The sequence below is a fragment of the Boleophthalmus pectinirostris genome, unplaced genomic scaffold, assembly GCF_026225935.1.
Source record: "Boleophthalmus pectinirostris isolate CB_2022bp ecotype Guang Dong unplaced genomic scaffold, ASM2622593v1 HiC_scaffold_7, whole genome shotgun sequence".
NCBI lineage: Eukaryota > Metazoa > Chordata > Actinopteri > Gobiiformes > Gobiidae > Boleophthalmus > Boleophthalmus pectinirostris.
This window is the reverse complement of record NW_026571473.1, coordinates 10,067,146-10,093,769: the sequence shown is the minus strand read 5'-3', so window position 1 is coordinate 10,093,769 and position 26,624 is coordinate 10,067,146. Positions and strand designations below refer to the sequence as shown.

General features: G+C 37.1%; 1 protein-coding gene across 1 annotated transcript in view; it reads left to right on the top strand.

The window, feature by feature from the left end:
* The window catches only part of cachd1 (cache domain containing 1), a 140,871-nt gene that overhangs the window by 77,450 nt on the left and 36,797 nt on the right, over nucleotides 1-26,624 (top strand). The window contains exons 5-14 of the mRNA XM_055164923.1: nucleotides 5,465-5,591; nucleotides 8,503-8,647; nucleotides 9,555-9,771; nucleotides 11,324-11,491; nucleotides 18,331-18,615; nucleotides 19,942-20,091; nucleotides 21,963-22,086; nucleotides 22,454-22,571; nucleotides 24,748-24,916; nucleotides 25,604-25,746. Coding sequence (XP_055020898.1) covers nucleotides 5,465-5,591; nucleotides 8,503-8,647; nucleotides 9,555-9,771; nucleotides 11,324-11,491; nucleotides 18,331-18,615; nucleotides 19,942-20,091; nucleotides 21,963-22,086; nucleotides 22,454-22,571; nucleotides 24,748-24,916; nucleotides 25,604-25,746 — 1,646 coding nt within the window. The remainder of the gene's footprint in view (nucleotides 1-5,464; nucleotides 5,592-8,502; nucleotides 8,648-9,554; nucleotides 9,772-11,323; nucleotides 11,492-18,330; nucleotides 18,616-19,941; nucleotides 20,092-21,962; nucleotides 22,087-22,453; nucleotides 22,572-24,747; nucleotides 24,917-25,603; nucleotides 25,747-26,624) is intronic.

Sequence of the window (26,624 nt, the reverse complement as noted above, 5' to 3'; positions counted from 1 at the left end):
TCACTAGTAAAGTTACTCATTGACTACTATTCGCTTCTTAATCTAAGCTATTTTAAACTCTATTAAAATGTCTGCTGTAATGTTCAAAATGCCCGAAGGCCCAAAACAAGACTGTATGTTCAATAATTAACCAACCATAAATCAGTCGTACAATATATTTGACATGGGTATTATTAACATGTTTGGGACTATTTCCCATAATGATTCTTCCTAATAAATCCTGACTCATTCATAATTGATACACACTGTAACATCAAACAAAACAACAATAATTCATAACTGACAGTGACTGACAGTTTTAAACTAAAATACAGACTCAGCTCTTTTTAAATAAATACTATACAAAAGTGTGTTTATGCGCAATGGAAAATAAACTGTAATTCCTGAAGCCATTAGCAGAGTTCATCTGAGCTCACACTACTAGTATTTTAAACTGCCTTTAAATTCAATGACATAAATTAAACACTTTTTGTCACTAAAGTGTTAAAATGTGATAGCATTATTCATGTTATATGACATATTATTAAAGGTCCTATATTACACAAAACTGACTCTTGTGAGCTTTTAGTCATGTTAGAATGTTGTTATCTCATCAAAACATTCCTGGATTTGTGTTTTGTTTCATTCACACACATTTGAGTAAACCAGACATGTCAAACTCAGGCCCGGGGGCCAAATTAGTCCCGTGATGTAATTATATTTGACCCGCGAGATCATGTCAAATATGTATTAGAGCTGGCCCGCCGACTACAGACAGGCTACAGAGACATTATTTATTTAAAATTTTGTCATTATTTTATATTATGCTTGTTCTGGATTCAATGTTTAAGCAAACCTATTATTAAACATTTATTTTAATAAGAAAAGGATTAACATTACATATCTCGAAAGAAGAGAAAACACGCAGATGTTGTTGACATTTTAAAAAATATTTAGTTTGGCCCACGACTTAGTCCCAGTTTTTAATTTTGGCCCTCTGAGAATTTGAGTTTGACACCCCTGGAGTAAACCTTTATTATTAGTCAGTCTACATCTCCTCTGCTCCACCTTGTGATGTCATGAAGCGGTAGTTTTCAAGTTAACAGCTACCTTCTACCTTTTGTTCACTACAGATTTGTCAGTTCCAGGGCTAAAATCATCCAAATTATTCTAGTGAAAGTGTATGGAGTTTAAAAACATAGTGGAGCACTTCCTGTATTATCAAATGACGTGACAAGGTGGAGCAAAGTGTTTTCTGTTTGAGAGAAAAACTCAGCCTGAATATGCAGTTTGTGTGTTGAACAAAACAACTCCAGATATGTTTGCGATGAGGAAACAACATTAGAACATAGATCAGAAAATAGAGTAATACAGAACCTGAATCGTCTGAATACTGTCGGCAACATGATTCACTTTTGTCCAGCCCTACAGCCTATTATGATATACGATGGTATGATATGGAGTTGTGTTCGTTTTACTGTGAGGATCTTAACATTACTGATAAAACGCACCACTGTTGCCTGACGCAGTGTTTACAGAGCCCTTCTCTAGTGTTAACACAAGTGAGTGGTTCCTGTTTATAAGGGCCTCAGAGATGGATGGACTGACAGACCTCTCCTGATTTATAATGTACAAAACCGACTAAGTAAAGGAAAGAGATTGGAGACATGTTATGCTATGTTATGAACCGCCCTGTTGACTATTTCAGCCACATTTTTCCACTGTCCGAGCAAAGAGAAAATCTTGGCTCGCGATGCTGAAAGGTCAAAGGGTGTTTCATTAGAGCAGGTGATTAATGCGTAGGATAGCGACGCCAAGAACCACATTTTCGGATTGTTTGGATCCAGTTGTCATCAAGGGCTGGTAGTTAGGACGTCTGGGAATAATTTCAGGCCTAATTAACAAATCTTTTGAAACTCGACTTGGGAACAGTGTAACCCAAATCCTAATAAAAACAAAGTGGTCGAAATTGGAACAGGGCCTCGCATAGCTGCTAATGGCATCGAGAAGATCACTGGACACACTGGAGCCTAGTAATCTACGCAACATGATGACAATGCAGTACTTAAAGGTGCGCTGTGTAACTTTTCTAGTCCTCCTTGTTATTGTTAAAGGGCCTGTATTACATTATAGGGATGTAACAATAACCCAAATATTGTGATATCGTATCATCAAGTCTCATAATAATATCATGGACTGTCACAATATATAGAATCACAAGTTCCTTTGTTTAAATGCAGGTTTTATAGAAACAACAGTCTATAAACATCAGGAACTACATTTCCCATGATTCATTTCAGCGCAGACAACATGAAGAAATATGTTTTTTACTTGAATTCTTGGGATTATGACAGAAATAATTCACACCAAAATCTTGTCAAGGTATTTTAGAAGAAAAAATGTGTCCCATCTATAATTATATCAGCCTCTTCAAAATATTGCAATAATTATCGTACCGTGAGATGCATATTGTGATAATATTGTACTGTGAGATTTGGATATTGTTGCATCCCTGGAATATGACAATAAATATTTTACCAAATTACAGGTCAAAGCATTTTATAATGCCAGTCATGTTATTAAGTATAATATAGCAATATCATGACCTTTCTCACGATATCGCAATAATTATTGTACTGTGAGGTTCATACCATGACAATATCGTATTGTGAGACTTGGATATCGAAACACCCCATTACACTATTTTCTGATCTCAACTCATCACATTCCTCATCACAAACATACCTGGAGTTGTGTTTCGTTTCATTCACATTCTTGCCTATTTCGGCTGAGTTTTTCTCTCAAACAGAAAACACTTGTGATGTCGTGATTTAACACAGGAAGTGCTCTACTGTGTTTCTAAATTCCATACACCTTCATTAGAATAATTTGAATAATTTGAGCCCTTGAATTGCCCATCTTTACTGAACAAAAGGTAAAACATAGTTGTTAACTTGAGTTATTAACTGAGCTTTGGAGATGTATACAGATTAATAATAAAAAAATACTCAAACATGTGTGAATGAAACAAAACACAACTCCAGGTACGTTTTTGATGAGGTAACAACATTATAACATGACTAAAAACTCACAAGAGTCATTTTTGTGTAATATAGGACCTTTAAATATATATTTATTTTCCAATGTGTGTCAGTAAACATATGAGCAGGTTTGCCTCTCCACAGATTTGACCAGTAAGTTAATGCAATGGAGACAAGCAGATGGTGTGCTCTCCACCAGAAAAATTATAGCCCATATAACTATAATTTGAATGTTTTTTATCAAAGAACTGAAGATTGTCTGTATAATCTGTATTTTAGAGAGATGGTGTCTACAGTACCTTAGATATGCCCATTGGGTTTAGGGTTAGTTGAATTTGGGCTCAATGTTCCATGAAGTTCTCTACATTAGCTTGTATGGAGCTCATCTGTGAACGCCCGCCTCCAGTTTCTGAAGTAAATTTTTCATTCATTTCATTTTTCTTAGACAAAAATATATTAGAAGTTTGAAAGCTTGGGTCAATCAGCTATGTGGTGACTAATGATCATATGATGTATAACTGTATTTATTTCAAGTCTGTTTCTTTAATTAAACCACAAAGTGATTAAAACATTTTGCTGAATCTTGTGTTTTAAACTGCCTTTTTGAACTTTAAACACCAGAGTTATGAATATTAATTACCATATAGCTGCTTAGCCTCCGCAGTGCTTTTGAACTCTTGAGATATATATATTTTTTACTTCATTTTTATTTTCTTTTTCAGTAATAATACAATAATTAAAAAATCAATACAAACATTTTCTTTTTTTTAAACAATATAAGTTTGTAACAATAAAGAAACAAGCAAACAACATGGTAATAATGATATAACTAAATGTCCACGCATTATGTATCAGAGACAGTTATAAAAGAAGCCCCATGTCCTCTACTGTATTAACAAAGGCATAACAGGTTTCCAGCGCGTAATAAATATGGTTTTTTGACTCCTTAAAGAATATGTTATCTGCTCCATTTGGTATATATCCCATACTTTCTGAATCCATGTTATAAGAGGGAGGATCTGGTTTGAGCCATGTGATGGTTATACATTTTAAAGCAGCAGCAAGTAAAATATTCAGAAGGTATTTTTCATCTCGTGTGCAGATACTTGCAGGTAGCGCTCCTAATAATTCTACTACTTATGTGGTAGATGGAATATGTTGATTAAAAATAACTTTAAGGGCATCAAAAACTTCCCTCTGAAACAAATCTAGTTTAGGACAATGCCAAAATATATGTGTGTGGTTAGCATTGACCTGAACTCTTGATATTTGAATATTTCAAAATGTCTATGTGAAAAATGAATGGAAAATTTACTTCTGAAATTAGAGCAGACTTCAAAATGAGCGCGACTGTGGAGCCCCTTTGCTTTAACTTTAACTTATGAATTGCTGTGTTGTGTTGCGAGGAGGAGGCAATGCATCTTGTAACTTCACTTCGAAAACTGCAGAAAATCCCACATTTAATTTAGATTTTTAATAGTACTTCAACAATCTCCCCTCCTCTGAGTTGTTGTAGACCCTGTTACAGCATAAAATTATGTAAACGAAATGCGCTGAGGTAAACCTTGCAGTTTTTCTTGGCAGTGAGTGTAATTTATTCAGATGGAGGTGTGAATGGGAGGTCATTTACATATTTACTATGTGTCACCGTAGTTACAAAGAAAGGTGTGTTCACAATTCAGTGCAGGCCTACACTTATGAATGGGCTCAAGTGACAAAACAAGCATTCATTCATAAACCTGAGCCTAGCCGTTTGCCATACTGAAGTAATTAGGCACTGTTGGCTATATACATCCAAGTTTACCCCAAATTGTGTTAAATAGGTGTTTTAATTGCTTGTGTATTTACTTAAAAACCTGGTATGTAACTTTTAGCCAAAATAAACTAAAATAATGTCTGCTTTTTTTCATTTGGTTGTGTTTACTGCACTGAAACACATCTGTCCTCACTCTGAGTGGGCTTGCCTCTCCACGAACCTGCTTGTGTCCATGGAAATTATAATTTTTCACAGTATGGCATGAATATCTGTCATCTGTTTATCTCCATGGGAATATTATTGTTTTGTTTTTGTTCCACAGTATCGCATTAAACACATACCCTAGCAATCATTTTTACTACTACTAAGTGTTTTTATTGCTTAAAAAAAAACCTTAAAACCTGCATTCTTCTTTGAGTGGTGTCAACTTTCCACAGATCTGACCTGTAACATGATCTGGTGTCATCAACTGCTCTTCTCCTTTGAGACAGATCAGTTTAATGCCGTAACATATACATGAAAATTGCAGACTGCATGTCGTCCACCAGAAAAGTTACATAATGAACCTTTAACACCAGTATATAATTTCTTGATCAAACTTTTTAATGCCCTCTCTCACACACACTTGTCGTATGAGTCATGTCTATTCATATGCTTCATGTACATTCTCTGTGTGCTTTATTGACAGTGTTGGCAGACAACTTGAAGTCTAACCCTGGGATCAAATGGCAGTATTTCAGTTCAGAGGAGGGCATCTTCACTGTGTTTCCCGCCCACAAGTTCCAATGCAAAGGGACCTACGAGCACCGCAGCAGGTAAAAAGACTGGAGCACAAGTGACTACTATGTGACTCAGCAAAGGTCTTCTTCACTTTATCTGCTTTTTATTCTTGTCTATGCCATACTCTCTCTAATCAGTGTGAGAACTTTATTGTACACACACAGGAGACTTTTAATAAGATAAAAATGGGACAGATACGCAACTTGCAGTATCAGTTTTAGTACTGTACTATCCTACTGTTTAATACTGTTTTTCAATTGGTTTCTTCATTATAGGGATGTAACAATAACCGAAATATCGTGAAATCATATCGTCAAAATTCTGAACCATTACAATATATCGAACTACAAGTGTTTTTGCTTAAATGAAGAGTTATGGTGCAGCAAAAGCTAAAGAATGACAGAAACCTACATAGACCATGATCCTTTGCTCCATTTCAGTGCAGACTACATAAAGAAATAACAGTTCTAAACACTTTTAAATCTTGTCAAGGCATTTTAAGAGAAAAAAAATTAACACACCTCCACAAAATATCACAATAAATATCTTACCGTGAGATGTATATCGTGAAAATATCGTGCAGAGATTTGGATATTGTTACATTCCTAATCGTGAGCCTCTCCACCATATCGTGAGCTTTATCATGATATCGCAATAAATATCGTACCGTGCCGATATCGTATTGTGAGACTTGGATATCATTACAACCCTACTTCATTATACTGCTATCTATCTACGCACACCATGTAATTTTGTATATCAATGACGGGCATGTATCTCATTTCAATTTAACAATACAGGAACAGTTTAAATTTTCATACATGTATTAGAATAGGCTTATATGTAAAAAAACAAAACAAAAGCCACAACATGCACAGTAGTTCGTAGATGCATAAAGCTATTGACGTCACACTCCTTTAGTCCATTTCTTTATAAAGCCTGTGGTTAAAACATTGTAACACACTGCTGTTTACTTAATTGTCCTGCTTTAGGGTTATTGTGTCAGTAGTTTAAAGTAGTTTCAATATTATGGGATATCATATTTCAAAAGTTGTTATTGTGGAAGGCTTAGGTTGGTAGCACGCTGCCCCCTCACATCAGACCAAACATGTCCTGAGCAGGAATGTTCGGCCGTACCACTAAACTAACTGGTATTTCACACCTTTAGTGTTGTGGTTTTTACACAACCATTGGTGAAAGACATCTCTTCCCCCTTTCCTTTATGTATCTTTTGTCTCTCCCTAACTGACGATTTGGTCATTTGCATTGGTTTGCGTTTTGGCTTCCTTCCCTCTCGCCCCAGTCAGTTGTCTGGCACGTAGCCATCATGTTGCCTGGCTGGCCTGAAGTTTGAATAAGTCTTTGTAAGTACATCAGTGCTATTATTCTCCGTAACAGACAGACCACACACAGATCCTCCTCCTCTCAGATGATGTATGTAATGTAAAGAATATGGGACATTCCATAACAAGCAGGATAAGAGAAAGCAGGTGTTTAAACAATGAGATTTCATATAACTATTTGTAGATGAAAAACTGATGTAATACGCTGCAGTAAGTCGTACATTTTGTTCTGGGAAGTAGGTCTTAGAGGAAGGGAAAAAAAACCTCTGTAAATCTAGCCTCGATGGTATTGCTATAACTGTGAAGACTGTCAAAAAAATCAATAACTAGTAGACACAATTCATATTAAAACATTTGAAACTAAATTTGAGCAGCTATCAGTGCTGAAAATCTCATGGGACCAAGGCAGACTTTCCTGAATAGTTTAAGAATTGTTTTAATTTAATAGAAGTAGTTTAAGACTAGCCTGATTCATCAGCCGGTTTCACTTTGTTTCACTTCGTGCTTGCTCGACAGTAGGCAGGTACTTTTTATCATTTAACCAATCGCTGCTATTTGGTAGTCAAGTATGTAATGCACTGCTAACAGGGCTAACTGGTATATTGAGCTTTTCCCAAATCCAGTAGGAAGAAGGGCAATAACGTCTTTCCCCTTGATCAAATTCACCAAACATTCTGTTTATTCTGGCTTTAAATCCTTGATCTCGGGAATCGTTGACAACACTGAATATATGGCTCTTTGCTGATTGGCTGGTGCCCGAACTTGCACTTCCGGGGTTTTTGCAAACCCTCTAGTGTATTTTGATTCCTGACCTAGTTGCTGGAGAGAAATTAAATTGAGTGGAAGCACTAGGTGGCGCCAGCCTGACTAGTTTAAGACCACATGGTAATTAAAACTAGGATTGATAAAAATAGATTAAAAAAAAACTTATACAAATCAAAACTAGTATCAAAATTAGATGCTTTTTTGAAGAGGTATCGATACTAAAAAAAAAGTCACATTCACAGGACAGAAATTAACCTTTTCTAAATAGCTTCAGAACAAGTACAAGAGCACATAGTCTAGTATATACGCCTATGGACCACAATCAAACCTACCTGGACGACTAAGGGATTACACAGACGTATGTGAAAATCACATTGTGTTTTCTAAATAAAGAGTGTTTTTTATTATCATTGCTTTATCGGAATTGGTATCGAGTACTGAGTCTATTCCATAATATCAAAATTGTGTTCGATTTGAGTTTTATTTTTGGTTGAACATTACATTTGTTTGCATAGGAGAGAGTGTGGTTGTCATTGAGGTTTCTGAAGTCAATATTGAGTAGGAGGCCTTTATCTCAAAACTGAGTTAAAGTTGAATTGCGTGACAACTGTGGAAGCTGGTCCCCAAAAGCAGAGGCGTCTGGGGAGAGGGAGACCTGTCTGTTTGACTGCTGCAGCTGTGGCAGTACCCTCAGGCATATTTAGATTAATGAACAACATGTAGTTTCAGTTTCTAAACAATACCTCTTTATTCCTGTGTATTTGACATGGTTTGAGTTGGTTAATGTGCCTTTTCCATTACATCTCGTCATGAGTTTACACTGAGAGTATCTTTGCAGGCCTGTGTACGTCTCTGCGGTCCGTCCTCAGTCCAAACACATTGTGGTGATGGTCGACCATGGAGCCTCTGTCACTGAAACCCAACTCCAGATCGCCAAAGACTCAGCCCTGGTCATCCTGAACTCCATCGATGAGCATGACAAAGTAAGATCACGCAAAATAACTCTGAACAATATTAGCAAATTAAAGGTGAGCGATAACTTTTCTGGTTGTCTCCATGGTTGCCTGGGATGTTCCGTAGTATGGCATTAAACAAGTATATCTCGTCCTTATTCAATTACAGGTGTTTTTATTTCTCAAATCTACCGTGAAACATGCATTATTTCTGTGAGTGGGTCCGCTTCTCCACAGATCTCACCTATAACTTGGCCTAATGATATGGCCTGCTTGTCTCCATGGTGATAGTTAAATTAAATGCTATACTGTAACATGTTAAACAGGTGGCGGACCTCCAAGTAGAAAAGTTACCCAGTACACCGTTTTAAAGATGAGTGATGTAACTTTCCTGGTGTAACAGCATTGCAGCGAAGCAGTACCCAACTCTTGTTATTCAAGGTGTTTTTGAGCAATAAAAGCACTCGTAGTTCCATAAATGCTAGATAGATATGTTTAATGCCATACTGTGGAATATACAAAGCTATAACATTGATGGAGACCAGCAGGTTTCGGGCCCTCTACCAGAAAAGTTACATAGTACATAGTCCTTTAATATCTTGATTTTATTTTGAAAATCCATCAGATATTAGTGAAAATGTGAGGTTATTATTACACAAAAATGAATAGACTTTGAAATGAACCACAAACGGCATAATTATTATTCTTGTTTGGTAGATTACGAAGAAAATTTCTGTTGTAGCATTTTTTTAATCATATCTTTTTGTAATTTTTCTTTATAGACAATTTACGGAACTTAGCATTGTTATTTTGCATATTCTAATCAAGGATTTTGGCATTATTTTCTTAACAATACTTAACTCAACTGTAACGCCAAACCGCTTTTCAATAACTGACAGTAAGTATAATTTTAATCTGTTTTTTTTTTCTTCTTCAGATTTCTATTCTCTCAGTGGCAGAGTCAGTACGAGCCTGTTCTCTGGACCAGTGCTACAAGTCCCTGCTCTCCCCGGCCACCAGTGAGACCAAGAGGAAGATGAGCACCTTCATCTCTAATATAAAGGCGTCAGATGGGTCCACACAACACTCAGCGGGCTTCCAGAAGGCCTTTCAACTGCTCAGAAACACCACCAGCCTCACCAAGCACCCCACAAGTAAGATCTGTGACGAGATACATACTCTAACAAAAACTGATATTAACGTTACGGGGGACGCTGTTCATACTTAGCAGTGACATCATGCTGGGGGTATACTACATGTATGCATATGATGGAATGTTCATGAGTTACTACGGAGACACAATGAAAACACAGACAAAAATGTTTTAATATAAGGTACAAAAGATAAAAAACTCAAGGAAAAATACAATATGGATTTAAACAACACATTTTCAATTGCCTGTGATCAATACAACCGTTCATGGTTCTGTTTAGGAGTTTGATTTTCAACAAAAGGATGAGAATGACTAACTAAAAATTGTACTTCCAACTAAGGCCCCATCCACACTAGTACGTATTTGTGTCATTTTTGTTGTGGATACAGTGGTTTGTCCACACTAATCCGATTGAAAATGACTCCAGAGACGGAACGATCTGGTACCGCCAGCTCCCACGAATTCATCTGAGTACAGATCTGATCCTGAAAACACTCGTATGCTGATGTAGGTCTAATGCGCTGCAAAGAAATTCACCGCCAAAATACTAAGAGGCTAGAATATATGTCCATTCATGTATACGGTCTAGGTGTATGACCTGCAGACGTATAATCTCTGAAAAGTTTCACATGAATCATCTCCAATGCAATAGAAGCACAGAACAGACTCACCATTAGCAGAACACCCCTTTGTCACAGAAAGAACACGCATATTCCACTGAGCCGTGTCATTTAGTCCGACAGAAGCTGAACTGCATCAGTGTACAATAGCGAGCCGTTTTTTGAGAGTTTAGTTTATGCAAATTGACCATACGGTTTTAAGTTTCGTTTTTGTAAAACATAAACAAATATGCTCAAAGCTGTGTGGATAAGGAAGGCTTGCGGGCACAGAAACGACGTATCTGAACTCAAATCGTTTCTGATACGGTGATGCATTTCAGTGTAAACATAGTCTAAGTCAGCTCCCTGTGGTCAGATTGCATTAAATTAAAGATCAGATTAAAGTCTAATAATCTGAGTAACAAAGCTTCAGACAGAATAGTACCAACAACCTCAGGAAATGTTGATGACATCAGCTGCAAAGTATCAATAGCACAATGTAAAATGTGGTTAACTGAATTTACTATTACTGCATACAGAGAGGATATGGTATACTATGGAAGATGCATTATCTGTTAAAAAGTAGTTTTGTTATTAGAATTACTTTATGAATGATCTTATTTATAATCAAGATTCCAATGTAGTAATGCAAAGTAATGCATAAGTATAATGTATTTCTGAACACTTTTGCATAATGAGACTGAATATTTTGCTGTACGACATAATTTGTTGGACATTGTGTTACCAAAATATGATAATAACAGCTGTTGTTTCTTGTGGTGACTGTTCAAATGGTTTTCATTTGTTTAATTATAGCCCTTTAACCTTGTATGAAATGACTTGACAGCTTACTATTTTATAATATCAGTTTAATTATAGCTCTTAAACCCTGTATGAAATGACTAAACGGCTAACGATTTTTATAACATATTCATTTCCTTTTTTCTTCTCCAGTGTTTAATTCGGTGACAGCCACAGACATGGTGATCATCTACTTGTCCTCGGGCATCACATCTCGGGAGTCTTCAGAGCAGGAGAAGAGGGCGACGCTGAGTGTGGTCCGGGAAGAGAACCGTCTCCTCAACAACTCCGTCATGATCCTCACCTACGCTCTCATGAACGGTGAGTCAAGCAAAGAAGACCAAACCCAATGTATTTGCCCTATAAGTTCACTTCCCACGACATAAACAAGTTTAAAGGTGCAATGTGTAACTTTTCTGATGGAGGGTCGTCAAATACTTTTCTCCGTGGAGATGTTATTGCTTTGTCTGGAATGTTTCACAGTATGGTATTAAACCTTTCTATCTTCATGGAGACCAAACCAGACCAAGTTACGAGTCAGATCTATGGAGCAGCAACCCCACTCACAGCCAGAGCATCAGAGTCAGATTTTTGAGCTATAAACCACCTATAATGGAATAAATGTGAGGTGGAGCTGTTTAATGTAATACTGTGGAACATTTTAAGCAGAGCAATGACATATCCACAGAAACAAGCAGGTGATGGACCCTCCATCAGAAAAGTTATACAATGCACCTTTAAGATTTTACTAAAATTCTTGCTTAGTTTCTTCTAGTTTTTTAGTTTTGGTGAAGTTTATACATTTACTTCCTAGTTGGACACACGTGGCAGATATGACAAGACGTGAGTTTCTAAGATCAAAACTGGTTCACCCAAAAAACAAAACCCCAAGCCACAAACAAAGCAGTGTGGTCTACTTCATTCAGTGTAGTGTAGACTGCAGTGAGTGTTATTTTGGAGAAACAAAACAGCCAGTCCATAAGAGAATGTACCAACACAGACGATGGAGCAACACGGGACCCCAGTCTGCGGTACAATGCCACCTAAAAGCCACAAACCGCTCCTTTGAGAAATGGTTTGAGAGGGGAGATTAAAAAGTCGATTTTTGTTAGGAAAGACAGTCCATCTTTGAACGGGAATGCAAGACTTAGACATAAGTTATCTCTGTATAACTCCATCCTCAGACGTAAATCAAAAAGAAAACAAAACAGCAGTAATTGCCAGTATTCTAATAAGCAGCACCTATTAGGGAGGGGTATGAGCGATTATGCTAATATGACTCTGACTGTACACAAGTAGGTATGTTAGTTTCAGAGTAGTTTCAGTGTAGTTAGCTCCTCCCTTCAGACAGATATAAAATTCTAAGTTCTAATTCTAAGAGTTTTTCTTTTCCCATAACTGAAAAAATGCCTTCCTTGTGTGTGAATTCTTCCTGCATTTTTAATACCATCCCACCAAACCAAGTAATAATTAGAAAAACCTGTAAACCTGTCATATGTACTTAAAGTTAAAGTGAGCTAGAGGCCATGGCTGAATACTATATTGGATTTTGCAGTTTTAACAAAATGCAGATGTTTGGACTTGGTTTATTGTTAATATATTTTTAATTGCTGGACCCACATGGAAACTGGCACCAAGTACAAAGTATTCTCTGTTGGCACAAATAAATTTAAATACATTTTCTTCTCTATAGAGGCAAAAAATGGCGCGTAAACCAGTCACAAAAGGCTACATAATTAATAGCACATTTATGGACCAAATCCCGAACCAAAATTATGAGGTTCAACATCTTCCAATTTTCAAAAGCAGTCACAGTTGGTTAGATCACAGCTTGCAGATATCTTGTTTAAACTTTTTAGCAGTTTCATATTTTACAGTTGTATTTCATTATGGTTTTCATAACAGTTATGATTTGACTTTGTAGGGGTTTAGTTCTGTATCCAGAAAGCCTAGAGGAAAATGGAGTGCTTAGTGTCTGACTATCCAACCATGTCCTGTGGTTACCAATGACTGGAAATAAGCAGTTTTGTATAGTTTCATGGTGTCATTTCTATATTTATCTGATCAAACTGATTTATGTGAAAAAATAAAACATCATCTTAAATGATTTTTGTTATTTAAATTGAATAAACACAGCTAATTAATTACACAATATCGCTGAAAGATGGATTGTGTAACTTTTCTGGTGGTTGGACAATCACCTGATTGTTTCAATGGATATGTCATTGCTCTACCTGGAATGTTCCACAGTATGACATTAAACAGCTTTACTTATCATTTATTTAATTTATAGCTCAAAAATACCTCAAAAAACAGGCATTCTGACTGTGAGTGGGATTGCCTCTCCACAGAACTGACCGGTAACTTGGTCTGGTTTGTTCTCCATGAAGATCTTTAATGCGATACTGTGAAACCTTCCAGACAAAGCAAGAACATCTCCATTAAGAAAAGCATTTGACAGACCCTCCACCAGAAAAGTTACACAATGCACCTTTAATTACAATTATTGCAGTGCATTTAGAAGATTGCTAGTAATTATTTAGATTCTTTGTTGTCTTATTTAGGTGTCTGATGCCCCACCAGAGAAGTTACCCAGTGCAACTTTAATATCTTGTTTGTTTTTTAATCTTCACATAATAATAATTGGACCTTATTTTGAAAATCCATCAGATATTTGCTCAAATGTCCCTGTGCATTGGTTGAGGTTAAAGTATTGCACAAAAAGTGAATAGATTTGAAATGTACTACAAAACAACATATAGGCCTGTTTTTTTTGAAGGTTTAATTCAAAATGCTGCACCTTTACAGCTTCAAGGTGCATTGTGTAACTTTCCTGGTAGAGTCAAAATGCTTTTCTCCTTGAGGATGTTATTGCTTTGTCTGGAATGTTTCACAGTATGGGATTAAACCTTTTTTCTTCACTGAGACCAAACCAGGCCAGGTTACAGCTCAGATCTGTGGAGAGGCAACCCCCGCTTTCTCTGTATTTTTGAGCTATAAAACCACCTGTAATTGAATAAATGTAAGATAGAACTGTTTAATGACATACTGCGGAACATTCCAGGCAGAACAATGATATATCTGTAGAAACAAGCAGGTGATGGGCCCCCAACCCAAAAGTTACATCGTGCTCATTTAAATTTTATCATATAGTATAAAAAAATAACCAAAAATTTCCTAGTAGTGCAAAGAAAAAGTACCCACAATAAATATTAACCCCAAAAATATATTGTTCCAGTTTTCATATATTGAAGTTGATTAAGTAATGATCGTGACGGGCTTACCAACATACCTAATTAATTACACAATATCTCTTAATTACACTTATTGCAGTACGTATAGAAGATTGGTAGTAATTATTTAGCCTCTTTGTTGGCCATCATTTCTTCGACACAAAGCGCAAAGGGCTAGAGAGGTGCTCCAGCTACCTCAAAGGCTTTTGTTTGTTGTATATTTGCACGCACTGGCTTCAAGTGTGTATGCCTCTCTATTCGCTTTTATTATCCCAGTCCAGCCATCTGCCTCTCCCAACTCCCTCCCCTCTCCACTGTGCCCGCAATGTCCACTGTTAATATAAATGATTTTTGCATCAGAAAATGGAAATGAGCTACATCTAAGGGAGAGTGAGACTTCAAAGCAGGCAGCGCTGTCTGTTTGTGACTGACAGAGGACCTGGTCTGCTTAAAAAGGCTCTATGATGAAAAGGATGCCGAAATCTGCTGTCCTTTGAGTTTATTTGAATTGCATATCCAAAATAACATTTGTTTGGGTGCAGACGCAGTGCACAGCTCCAGGGGGCGCCGTAATTGTGTATGTCCTGTTTCCCTTCATTCCTGCCAAATCTGTCCTGATTGTTCAAAGAGGCCACTAGTCCCAAAGCACTACAGGGTTTTAGCTTTTGTACCTTACATGCATTTTAATGTTATTTTGTTTAGACAAAAAAAAAACAACAACTATTTACAGTTAACTCTAAAGGTCCTAAATGACACAAAATAGATTATTGTGAGCTTTAAGTCATGTTATAATGCTGTTACCTCATCAAAAACATACCTGGAGTTGTGTTTTGTTTCACTGACACGTTTGAGTAACCCTTTATTATTAGTCTGTCTATGGCGACGTGTACACTGAAAAGAATCACCGTATCACCGTATCAGAAACGATTTGCATGCAGACACGTTGTTTCTGTGTCTGCAATCATTCCCTATCCACACAGCTTTAAGCATATTTGTTTACGTTTTACAGAAACAAAATTTAAAACCACATGGCTAATTTGCATAAACTGAGCTTATAAACAGCTCAATAGTGTGCACTGATGCGGTTCAGCTTCTGTCAGACTAAATGACATGGCTCAGTGAAATACATGTGTTCTTTCTGTGACAGAGGGGTGTTCTGCTAATGGTGAGTCTGTTCTGTGCTTCTATCGAGTTGGAGATGGTTCATGTTAAACTTTTCAGAGATTATACATCTCCACATACGCATATATTCTAGCCTCTTAGCGTTTTGGCGGTGAAATACTTCACGGCATATAGACCTACATCAGTACATCAGCGTTTTCAGGTGTCCACACAGAACTGGATCAGATCTGTACTCAGATGAATTCGTGGGAGCTGACGGCACCAGATCGTTCCGTCTCTGGAGCCGTTTCCCATCAGATTAGTGTGAACGAACACTGATTCTGCAACAAAAACGACTCGAATACATGCTAGTGTGGATGGGGCCTGAGATCAAAATGCTCAATTCCACCTTGTGATGTCATGTAGTGGTAGTTTACAAGTGAACAGCTACCTTTTACCTTTTGTTCAGCAGAGACTGACAATTCCAGGATTGAAATAAATTATCCAAATGATTCCAGTGAAGGTGTATGGAGTTTAAAAAAACGGTGGAGCACTTCCTGTATTGCCACATGTCATCACAAGGTGGAACACAGTGTTTTCAGTTTCAGAGTTTGAGAGAAGAACTCAGCTTAAATATGCAGGATTTGTGTGAAAGAAACAAAACACAACTCCAGGTATGTTTTTGATGAGGAGACAAAATTACAACATAAAGCAGAAAATAGGGTAATATTAGCCCTTTAAAGCTGTCTTAATGATGTTTCTATAACATATTCAGCAGTTTAAAGTTAGTTTACCAGAACATAACTCATAACTCATATAAATTCATAGCATTGTAATGGTAGTATTATTTTAACCACAGAGAAAATCCTATAACTGTCGCTCATTTGTATTCACCTTGTACTGGCGAATAAACAAACATGCGAGCAGTATGTGATCATGTGACTGTAGCTCCCATCAGTGGCCTGGTCTGTTGATCACTAAAGCAAAGCCCGGGCATTAAACAGGGATTGCGCTATAATCCTTTGAATGACTACACACTACAGGCAAAAGACAGCTGTACGGGCAGTCCTAGTTACACCCTCTCCTCTATATGACCCCTACGCTGTCAAAGTCAAATTCCTCCTGTGTTTGCGTTTCTGTATTATCTATTTAGGCCGCAAGATTAATCGCAATCTAATCGAAATCTCTGTTTGAATGGATGAAAAGGATGCAATCTTTAAAGGTGCTTTGTGCAACTTTTTTGGTGGAGGGGCCTCCAAATGCTTTTCTTCATGGAGATGTTATTGCTTTGTCTGGAACGCTTCACAGTAAACCTTTCTATTACCATGGAGACCAAACCGGACCAACTTACAGGACAGATCTGTGGTGAGGCAAGCCTGCTCACAGTCAGAATGCCTGTTTTTCTAGGTATTTTTAAGCAATAAAACCACCTGTAATTGAATAAATATAAAGTAGATGTTTAATATCATACTGTGGAACATTTTAACAAGCAGGTGACCGAAAAGTTACACAACGCACCTTTAAAGTACCATAATTTCCTCCACAAACATTAAAACCTCCTGTCTTATTCTCCATAAAATCTCCTAACACTGTACTTCAGATCTGTACAAACATGTTCTGAAATGTTTCGTGTATTAGTTTGCCAGTTCATATTTCAGCCTTTTTTGTCAATTCTTCTGTTTAAAATGCGAACTTTGAACAGAATCCAAGCATTAAAACATAAATTACAAATCATATCGCAATGCTTGTCAGACAGACCATTCAGCCTTAATTATTTCCGTGCTTTAGTTTCTTTAAACCAATGATAGATTCACTTATATTGTGATCCCTGTGTTAGATTTTTGACAGTTGGGAGCAGGATTGAGCAATAAAAGCCTTTTCGGTTCATCACATACTAACACAAGTTTGAGCATGTGACATTATATTTAATAGAATGACCGCCCCAGTATCCATTCATGCTTTGTGTACTACTGTCTATAATGGACATAATAAGACAACGATTTACACTTTAAATAGCCATAATTTAATTTTATTTCCACAACTAACTTTTCATTTAGTTTAATGTCTTTAATTTGCAGTCTTCTTCTCAAAAGTAAATATCTACTGACTCACACCTTTGGTCAACCACTCCCCTGTTTTGGTGCCCTGTTATTATCACTTATGGGAAGAGTTGTGAATACTGTGGGTGCATGTTTTTCCAATTATCAGAATATAGTTTTGAATTGCAAAATGAATTTAGAGACGTTTCTTACTCATGAATTCTGAATACCATAAAATAAGTATTGTCTATTCACACATGCCAAGCCCCAGTCTGTAATATTTTAGCCAATGAATAGATTATAAATTATAGATTTATTTTTATTTTTTTTTCCATTCTGGCTGTGATATAATGTGTTATTGCACAGAAAAACATGCATCCTTACTCTGAGTGGGCTTGCATCTCCATAAATCTGACTCTTATTTGGGCTGGAGAAGTGCCTCCTCCTGCTTGTTTCCAAAAAATGTAGTTCATTTGGCTATAATAAATAATAAATATGACTGTCTGTGAAATAATGTCAAAATATACCTATGACCGAAATAAATAAATAAATAATCTTCCACAGTATACTGCAAAACATATCTGCATATCTCATAATCGGAATACTAAGCATAAAGTAGTTTTTGTGTGTTTTTGTCTGTTTTATTCGTGAAACGTCGTATAAATGAACTTACAGTACAAATCTTGGCTCTACCCACCTCTGGCTATGGATTCCATGTAATAAATTGTGCTTATTAACCCAAACAAGCTCAGTCATCCTCCCTAAATCCTGTGTTTTTCTTTTCCAGAGGGAGTAACAGGTCTGAAGGAGTTGGCCTTCCTCAGAGACTTGGCTGAGCAGAACTCGGTGAAATACGGCATGGACCGGACGTTTGAGCGGGAGAGGTTTTTGGCAGCGTCGTCGTCAGGGTCGGTGGGTGGGGCCATGATGCCGGTCGTCAAGGGGAGCATGATGGTGCTGAATCAGCTCAGTAATTTGGAGACCACAGTGGGGCGGTTCTACATCAACTTACCCAACCGAATGATAGACCTGGCCCGCTTCAGCCTGCCCTACTCTGACCCTATGGGAGATGGTGAGTGAGCTAATCTTTCATGGCATCTGCTCTATATTTCCACTTTTGCAGGTTTGTAGGCACTGTTGGGTAAGTTACTTAAAAACTGTAATGCGTTATTTATGACTTGTTACTGTCATTTCAAAGTAATTTGATCAGGACTAAACCAGGACTAAACCAGATCTGAACCAGGACTGAACCAGGACTGAACCAGGACTGAACCAGGACTGAACCAGGACTGAACCAGATCTAAACCAGGACCAAACCGGGACTAATCTTGGACTAGGACTGGTAATCTAGGACCGCCCCTGAGAGAACCCCGAGCCCATGGAGCTGGGTGTCCTCAAAGCATGATCGGACGTCAGCTGTGATTAGCCCTGTGGAGTGTGGAGCTCTGCGCTGGTCCTTTCACCTGTGGTTACCTGACAGTCTACACGGGCGCACCTCTGGGCCTGTCCCGACATTCAGAACCTTAATGATGGTGTTTCACCACTGCTATCGCGGTGATTTCAGAGAATTTGTTTGAAGAAAAACAAAAAACCCACCACTTCAATCCAGGTTAAAAATGCATTGTGACGAGCATTACTGACAAGTAAAATATTATTTTTTTTCCCTGTAATGCCTTACATTACTGCGTTACAGCAAAAAGCAACACATTACAGTCATTTGTTACTTTTATAATGTGTTACTCCCAACACTGTTTGTAGGGTTATGCTTAAGGTTAGGGCCTGGGCTTGAGATTATGATTTAAATTAGAGAATTAGGTCTTATGTCACACAAATTTACCCTTTTGAGATTTAAGCCATTTGATTCACCTGATTTGTGTTTTGTTTCATTCACACATGTTTGAGTAACCCTTTATTGTTACACTGGCTACATCTCCAAAGCTCAAAATGCTCTGTTCCACCTTGTGATGTCATGAAGCGGTAGTTTGAAAGCTACAACTACATAGAGATGGGGAATTCCTGGTCTGAACAGAGTGTTTTCTGTTTGAGAGGCCTAAATATACAGAGTGTGTGTGATTTAACATGTTAAATGAAAAAAAAATACACAACTCCAGGTATATTTTGATGAGGAAACAACATTATAAAATAGACCAAATAATTGCGTAATATGGGCCCTTTAAATCTGAGAAAACAAAACTTTGGGAACATAGAACTGTAGAAACATGTGTACGCTTGCCAAAAGAGGTCAAAATATTCTTTCAAAGTTCAAGCTTGCAAACGGCAAGAATCATTTGACACCTGGCTTAACAAAATTGAAATCATAACATTCTATGAAAAACTGTCAAAAACTAAATTGCAGTACAGGTAATTCGTACTAACCTCGTATTGTATGTTTTTCCAGGGTTTATTATGACCGTGAGCCGGCCCTGTTACTTTGGAAACCTGCTTTTGGGCGTGGTCGGAGTGGATGTCAACCTGGCTTACATTTTGGAGGATGTCACCTATTATCAAGACTCCCTGGCCTCATACACCTTCCTCATAGACAACAAAGGTACGCTCCCAATGACTTAAACAAAAGACTCGCTTAATCTAATATATCAGTGCTAATATTGAAATAGATGAGAAAGGACTAGCTCATCATTCTTTCATTCGACAGCCCCAACTGTCTCAGAATAGAGTGAAAATAATAATCCAGTGTGCAGTCAATTGCATATTTTGGCATAATTCTAAACGCCAAATGTCCTTAAATGAATCCGATTTTTGCATGAACAATTTTACAGATGTTGTTTCTTACACTTTCACACATGTTTTCTTCATGTGCATACTACACTTATTACACCTATTACAAAAACACATGTTCTCAACACCCACTGCTATAATTCAGGGTTAGCTGTTAAAAGACCACCCAGATCTCACACCTCTGTGACTTTAGGCTGTCTACAGACTGTAACGTTTGAGGTCACGGAGTAAACAGATGCACACAAATGTAGGTTGGCTTTTGTACATTTTAAGATGTATGTTAGGGAAAATAATTGTTGTCCTCATGAGTTCTAGAGTTGTACAGAGAGACCGAGACTCTGGAGTCTGAGGCAGGAGAAGTTTTTTTTTACCATTCGTCCAGGACCTGGTGACTTGAATACTCAACAATGCGCATTAGTATTGGCTATTCAAGCCTGACTATGCTTCCACACAAGGAGGTTTAAATAGGAGCTAAAAAGAACAGTTTGGAGACAAGCTACCCTAGATAAAATGAATAGTGCATAACATACCACTTCTGAGTTGACCAAGGAAACTGATAATGATAATGTTAAAAGAAGAACAAATTCTGTAATAGTTGGATGACTCCGTAAGTCTTGTTTCCATAAGCCGGTACACAATTTTTAAGGGTCCCAAGCTGGAGGTACTACCTTCCAGGGGGTCTGGCACAAGTAGGACCCGGGACCTCCACGCAGTCAATGGAGGATCAGCAGCATGCCAGTTGTGGTACACGATAGTGTAAATAGTACAAACCTCATAACTGGATTAGCCAATCAAGGACACGCATGGCCTGTTTGTACAAAAACAAATATGGCATCTTGTGAGCAAAGGAATAAAAAATATCTGAGAAGAGAGGCTGAAAAACCACAGATCACAGATTTCTGTAGAATCAGTGAGTGAAGCACTGAACTCTGTTAAATCAGATGTGAGAGAAATGTCATTTTGTTTGTAAAAGATAGATGACGAATGAGCTCCTTCAGTTCACATTTGTCAATAAACAATAAACAAATGTGAGTGCACAAACATGTTTGAACGGGCTCCAGGGTGTGGGGACCAGACTGACTCAGTCTGTATACAAAATCTGAATTTGTCAGGCAAGATTGACTCAAACCAACCATAGTCTTATATTTTATGTCTTATGTTTTAAAGCCCTTTCAACTGTCAACAGTCACATCTTTGGGGTTGAGTAATTAGGATGAATATTTTGTTTATGTTTGTGTAGTTTAAGGTAATCACAGTTTAGTTCTGTCTAGATTCCCAGCAAATGTTTTCATGCACATCAGTTGTCATTTGGTGGGAACAGGTTTGTGTGGGATTAGCCTCAAGTAACAGAGATCATGTGATACCTGTAGTTAAAAAACAAAACAAAAACTGAATTACTTTTGATTGAAGTATTATCCCCCAATTGGTGCGAATTGAATAGACTTGAATGGATAGAAATGAAGTAGGTGGACTGGTTTTCCTGCTTTAATCTTTTGTTTTGTTCCATTGGTTCTCAGTATATTGTGGACAGTTTGTATTAAGGGTGAGGGCTGAACAATTCTGGAAAAAAATCATTACAAGCATTGCAAAAAGAACACTTCCTTTTGGGCTGATTTGTTTCTTATATGCATAACGTTTATTGTTTTATATTCATTTTGCTTGTATGTTTTGCATTTTTCCCAGGTTACACTTTGATGCATCCCTCCCTGATTCGGCCCTACCTCATGACGGAGCCTCCACTGCACACGGACATCATCCACTACGAGAATATCCCCGGATTCCCTGCAGTTCGACAGAATATTCTCAGGTAAAGAAAAAAAAAAAGAAAGATTAAAGGGGCTGTAGCTGATTATTAGTCTTTAAATTGTGAAAAAAAAAAAGAACCTGAACTGGATCATTTTAAGTAGTTTGCAGTTTTCAACTTTTAGATGCCAGAGTGGAGTTTTGCCATCTTAACTAAAGCAACTAGTATGCTAATAGAGCACTTCATGATTCTTAAACAGATGCATAGAGTACAGAGTGGTCTCATTTTGCCCTCAAGAGATGCTTTTTACTATATATGTATTTATGTACTATGTATTATGTACATAGAAAAACATAACTTATAAACGATTATTTAATTTATTTTATCATTATTATAATTTTTTTAATCAGTGATGTTTTTTGTTGTTTAGCCTCCCTTTGGGCAGTCAGATCATCGCTGTACCAGTCAACTCCTCCCTGTCCTGGCACATGAACAGACTGAGAGACAACAGTAAAGATGCCTACAATGTCAGCTATGCCTGGAAACTTGTAAGTCCTATTTCACCTCACACAGGCAAACTTTACTTGTTAAAGCATACATCCTGCTCAAATGAACACTAGGCCTGCAATGTAGTTTTCTGAAACAGCTTTTAAGACTTCACCTTAATAGTCTTTTTAACTTTTAAATTCATAGTGAACAAAAGATTTAAACTGCTTATAATGATTTACGCCACTTACCCAATTCCCCTCATCATTCCCCATCTTGAATCAGAGCCCAATTTGCATCAATCATGCTAGTGGACATTATTTTATTCACCAGAAACGGTTAAAAATTGTATCTGTCCATTTAAACCTTACTTCACCCATTTATTTAAGTTAAAGGTGCATTCTGTAACTTTTCAAATGCCTTGTCAGATGCTTTTCTCCATAAAGATGTTATTCCTTTGTCTGGAATGTTTCACAGTATGACATTAAACTTTTCTATTTTCATAGAGATTAAACCAGGCCAAGTTACAGGTCAGATCTATGGAGAGGCAACCGCTCTCACAGTCAGAAGGCCTGTTTTTTTATGTACTTTGAGGTATAATAACACCTGTAATTAAATAAATGTAAGATAGAACTGTTTAATGTCTTACTGTGGAACATTCCAGGTAGAGCAATCGCATCTATACAAGCAGGTGACAAACCCCCAAACCCTCAAAGTTACGCAGTGCACCTTTAAATATTACATAGACATCAATTGGCCTCAATGTTTCTCTGTACTGATCTGATTTGCTCGAGCTTTTTTAGTAGTTAAATCACCCCTGACGCCCCTAACCCCTTAATTAGGTAATTACAAGGACTTAACTAATACCCAAACCATAACTCCTAACTCTAATGCCTTTTATTAGCCTGAATCATTCTTAACTATAATTTAAGTGTAACCACAAAATAGAATAATTGTAGTTTTCCACACTAAGGTTTTGTTGACAGTATTTCCTAAACTGTGACCTTTCTGCTTGAGGATTTGTAAATGTTGGAGTAAAAACAGCTCCTTTCACTTAGACTTATCAGGAGCCCATAAAACACCAAAAGTGATGTGTAACTAAAACAGTAGGGGAACGGGAACGCTGGGAGTATGTGCTGTGCAATGTCACTGTCAGTGAACTCTGACCCTGAAAAATATGAAGTTATTATAACCGTTCTGGATACAGCAAGGGCTTGACCTTAACACAAACCAACCAGTCAAATGCTGGGAAAGAGCCATTTTGGTTTCTTATTAGAGTGCACAGATCCAGGTTTTTCTGTTCCAATACAGATTTTGGCTTCAAGTATTTGCTGATACTGAATATTAACTGATGTTGGGCAGAGACTGAAAATATAATGTATTTTCTTTTAAACACAAACAGCCTGAGGTAAAAACATATATCCAAATGTGTTTTGTAACTACAGAACAGCATTATAAAAATGCAAGTTTAACATTAGGACTTCTGGACCAACATTGACTAGTAAATGTAATTATTATACCAATTTATAGACAAAATGTTCAGTTTTTATAAATGTTGAATTGGTAAAACTCTGTCCTACCTCAGCTCACTCCTGCACATCCACAGCTCCAGCCGCACACTGTGCTCCAACAGATACATAACCCTGGTCGTTCCTAAAGCCTGCACAACTTTGGACCGTTCCTCATTTCAGTTTTCTGCAGCAACTGACTGGAACCACCTTCAACAGACTTTAAAACTTAGTTTGTTTTTAAATCTGTCGACTTTGAAAAATTCCATCCAGGGTATTTTACAGGATAATTGCATATTTTTAACTCTTTTATATCTTTAATCTCCAGTTGTTTCACTGTCTTAAATAAAATTTCATGTTATAGTTGAAGTGTGAGTGTTTTGTGTTTGTGCTTTTGTTTTATTCTGCCTCTTGGCCAGGTCGTCATTGTAAATGAGAAGGTGTTCTCAACTTACTTACCTGGTAAAATATTGAATAAATAAAATAAAAATATTGGCACTGATATCTGATACCAGTATCATAATGGTACATCAAATGCAGAGTGAATTTCCTTAATGATGGATTGATAAAGTGTACCTTACCTTACATTATTGAGAATTGACAGTTTTTACTACAAAAACAGAAATATTAGTTTCAGGCCCTGCATACAACATTGGGCATGTCAGTGTATAATTTCTTAACCTTTCCAGCCTTTTACCTTTTGCTGAGTCTTGTGTTGTGTTTGGTACAGGTCCAGGACACCTCGTTCATCTTGTGTATAGTGTACGTTCAGCCTGAGATCCCAGTGAAACAGCTGAAAAACCTGAACACTGCTCCCAGCTCCAAACTGCTCTACCACCGTCTGGACCTCCTCGGACAGCCCAGCTCCTGCCTGCACTTTAAACAGCTCGCCACTGTTGGTAAGAAACAGAAGAAGTGGCACCATCACAGTATTTATGTATTCTGTAAAGTTGTGGTTGTGCAAGAGCCATTCATCCATCAGAGTTTACCTTTTCTCTTGAAGATTAGGTTTACTAGCACTTTCCTATATATGTTGTCATTTGTGGTAAGATTCTATTCATTGTGAGAACTTAATCAATACACAGGGAAGGTCTTTACATACACACAAAAGTCTTATGCCAGTATATGTCTCTACTGTACAACACCAGTGGAACTATTTATTTAGTTTTGCCTGATTCTATTTTCTAACTATATTGATTGAACTTTAATGAAAGTGAAGTGTGAAAGTGTGTTTTTCCATTCAGCTAATACAAATACAGTTTTTTTATTTTTTATAGGGACATGTTGTTGTACCTGTTGTTTCGCTCTCTACAAACCTTTTCTGAAATGCATGGGATTTTTGTATTTATTTTTCTCAAGTGTGTGAATACTTCTGGGGTTGTTTACAGTGCGTATTTTGAACAGAATCTTACTTTTGAATGTATTGCAAATATAATCACAACACTTGTCAGAAAAACTGTTAGACTTTCTTTCCAAAACTGTGCAGCCGTAGTTGCAGAAGAACAAAGCACATGTCACCTAATTATTTTTTAACCTGCAGCACTTCTCAGCCCCTCTAACTCTCTGCTTTCACTTTCGCTCCTCAGAGTCTCCCACTGTGATGTTGGCAGCAGGTAGTTTCTCCTCTCCGTACGAGCACCTGAGCCAGCCTGAGACCAAGAGGATGGTGGAGCACTACACGGCCTATTTGAGTGACAACACGAGACTCATCGCCAATCCCGGCCTCAAGGTACGCAAACCTGGCAACCCCGAGTCCGCCAACCGCAAGAGCCTGAGGGGAGTCATCAAGGTTAAATGGTGTTTACCTGGGAAAGAACATATCCGGTTACACTATTTCGTTAGTCACGCATGGAAGTGTTTATGTTTACTCTGTCACCATGGAGAATAGGAGCGAAATAAATAAAATTAATACAAATATATTTGCAATAGTGTTTTTTTAGTATATTGTCCATAATAACAACTAAAAGCAACTAGGAAATCTGGTAAAAAATGAAGAAATAAATCAAACTTGCAGTCTAATCTTTCAAATATTATTCAAAGTATAAGGTAATATTTCTGCACTTGTTAAAGGTGCTATGTGTAACTTTTCTGGTGGAAGGTCTGCTACCTTCTTGTCTCCATGGAGATGTTATTGCTCTGTTTGGAATATTCCAGCGTATGGCATTACACAAGCATGTTACACCACAACGCCAACTAGGCAGATCTGTGAAGAGGCGACTACAGGAATGTACATTTTTGAACAATAAATACACAAGTAATTGAGTAAATGTCGTACTATGGAGCATTTCCGGCAAAGCAAGAACATCTCCATGGAGACAAGCAGATAGCAAAATGTCATGGTGCTCCTTTTGTGTGATACTCAACTCATATCACCTTTACCAGCACATTTTGGAATTTATTTTAATGTATTATTAGAATTTAATCATGTGGATATATATATATATATATATATATATATATATATATATATATATATATATATATATATATATATATATATATATATATATATATATATATATATTATATATATATATATATATATATATATATATATATATATATATATATATATAGTATATATATATATATATATATATATATATA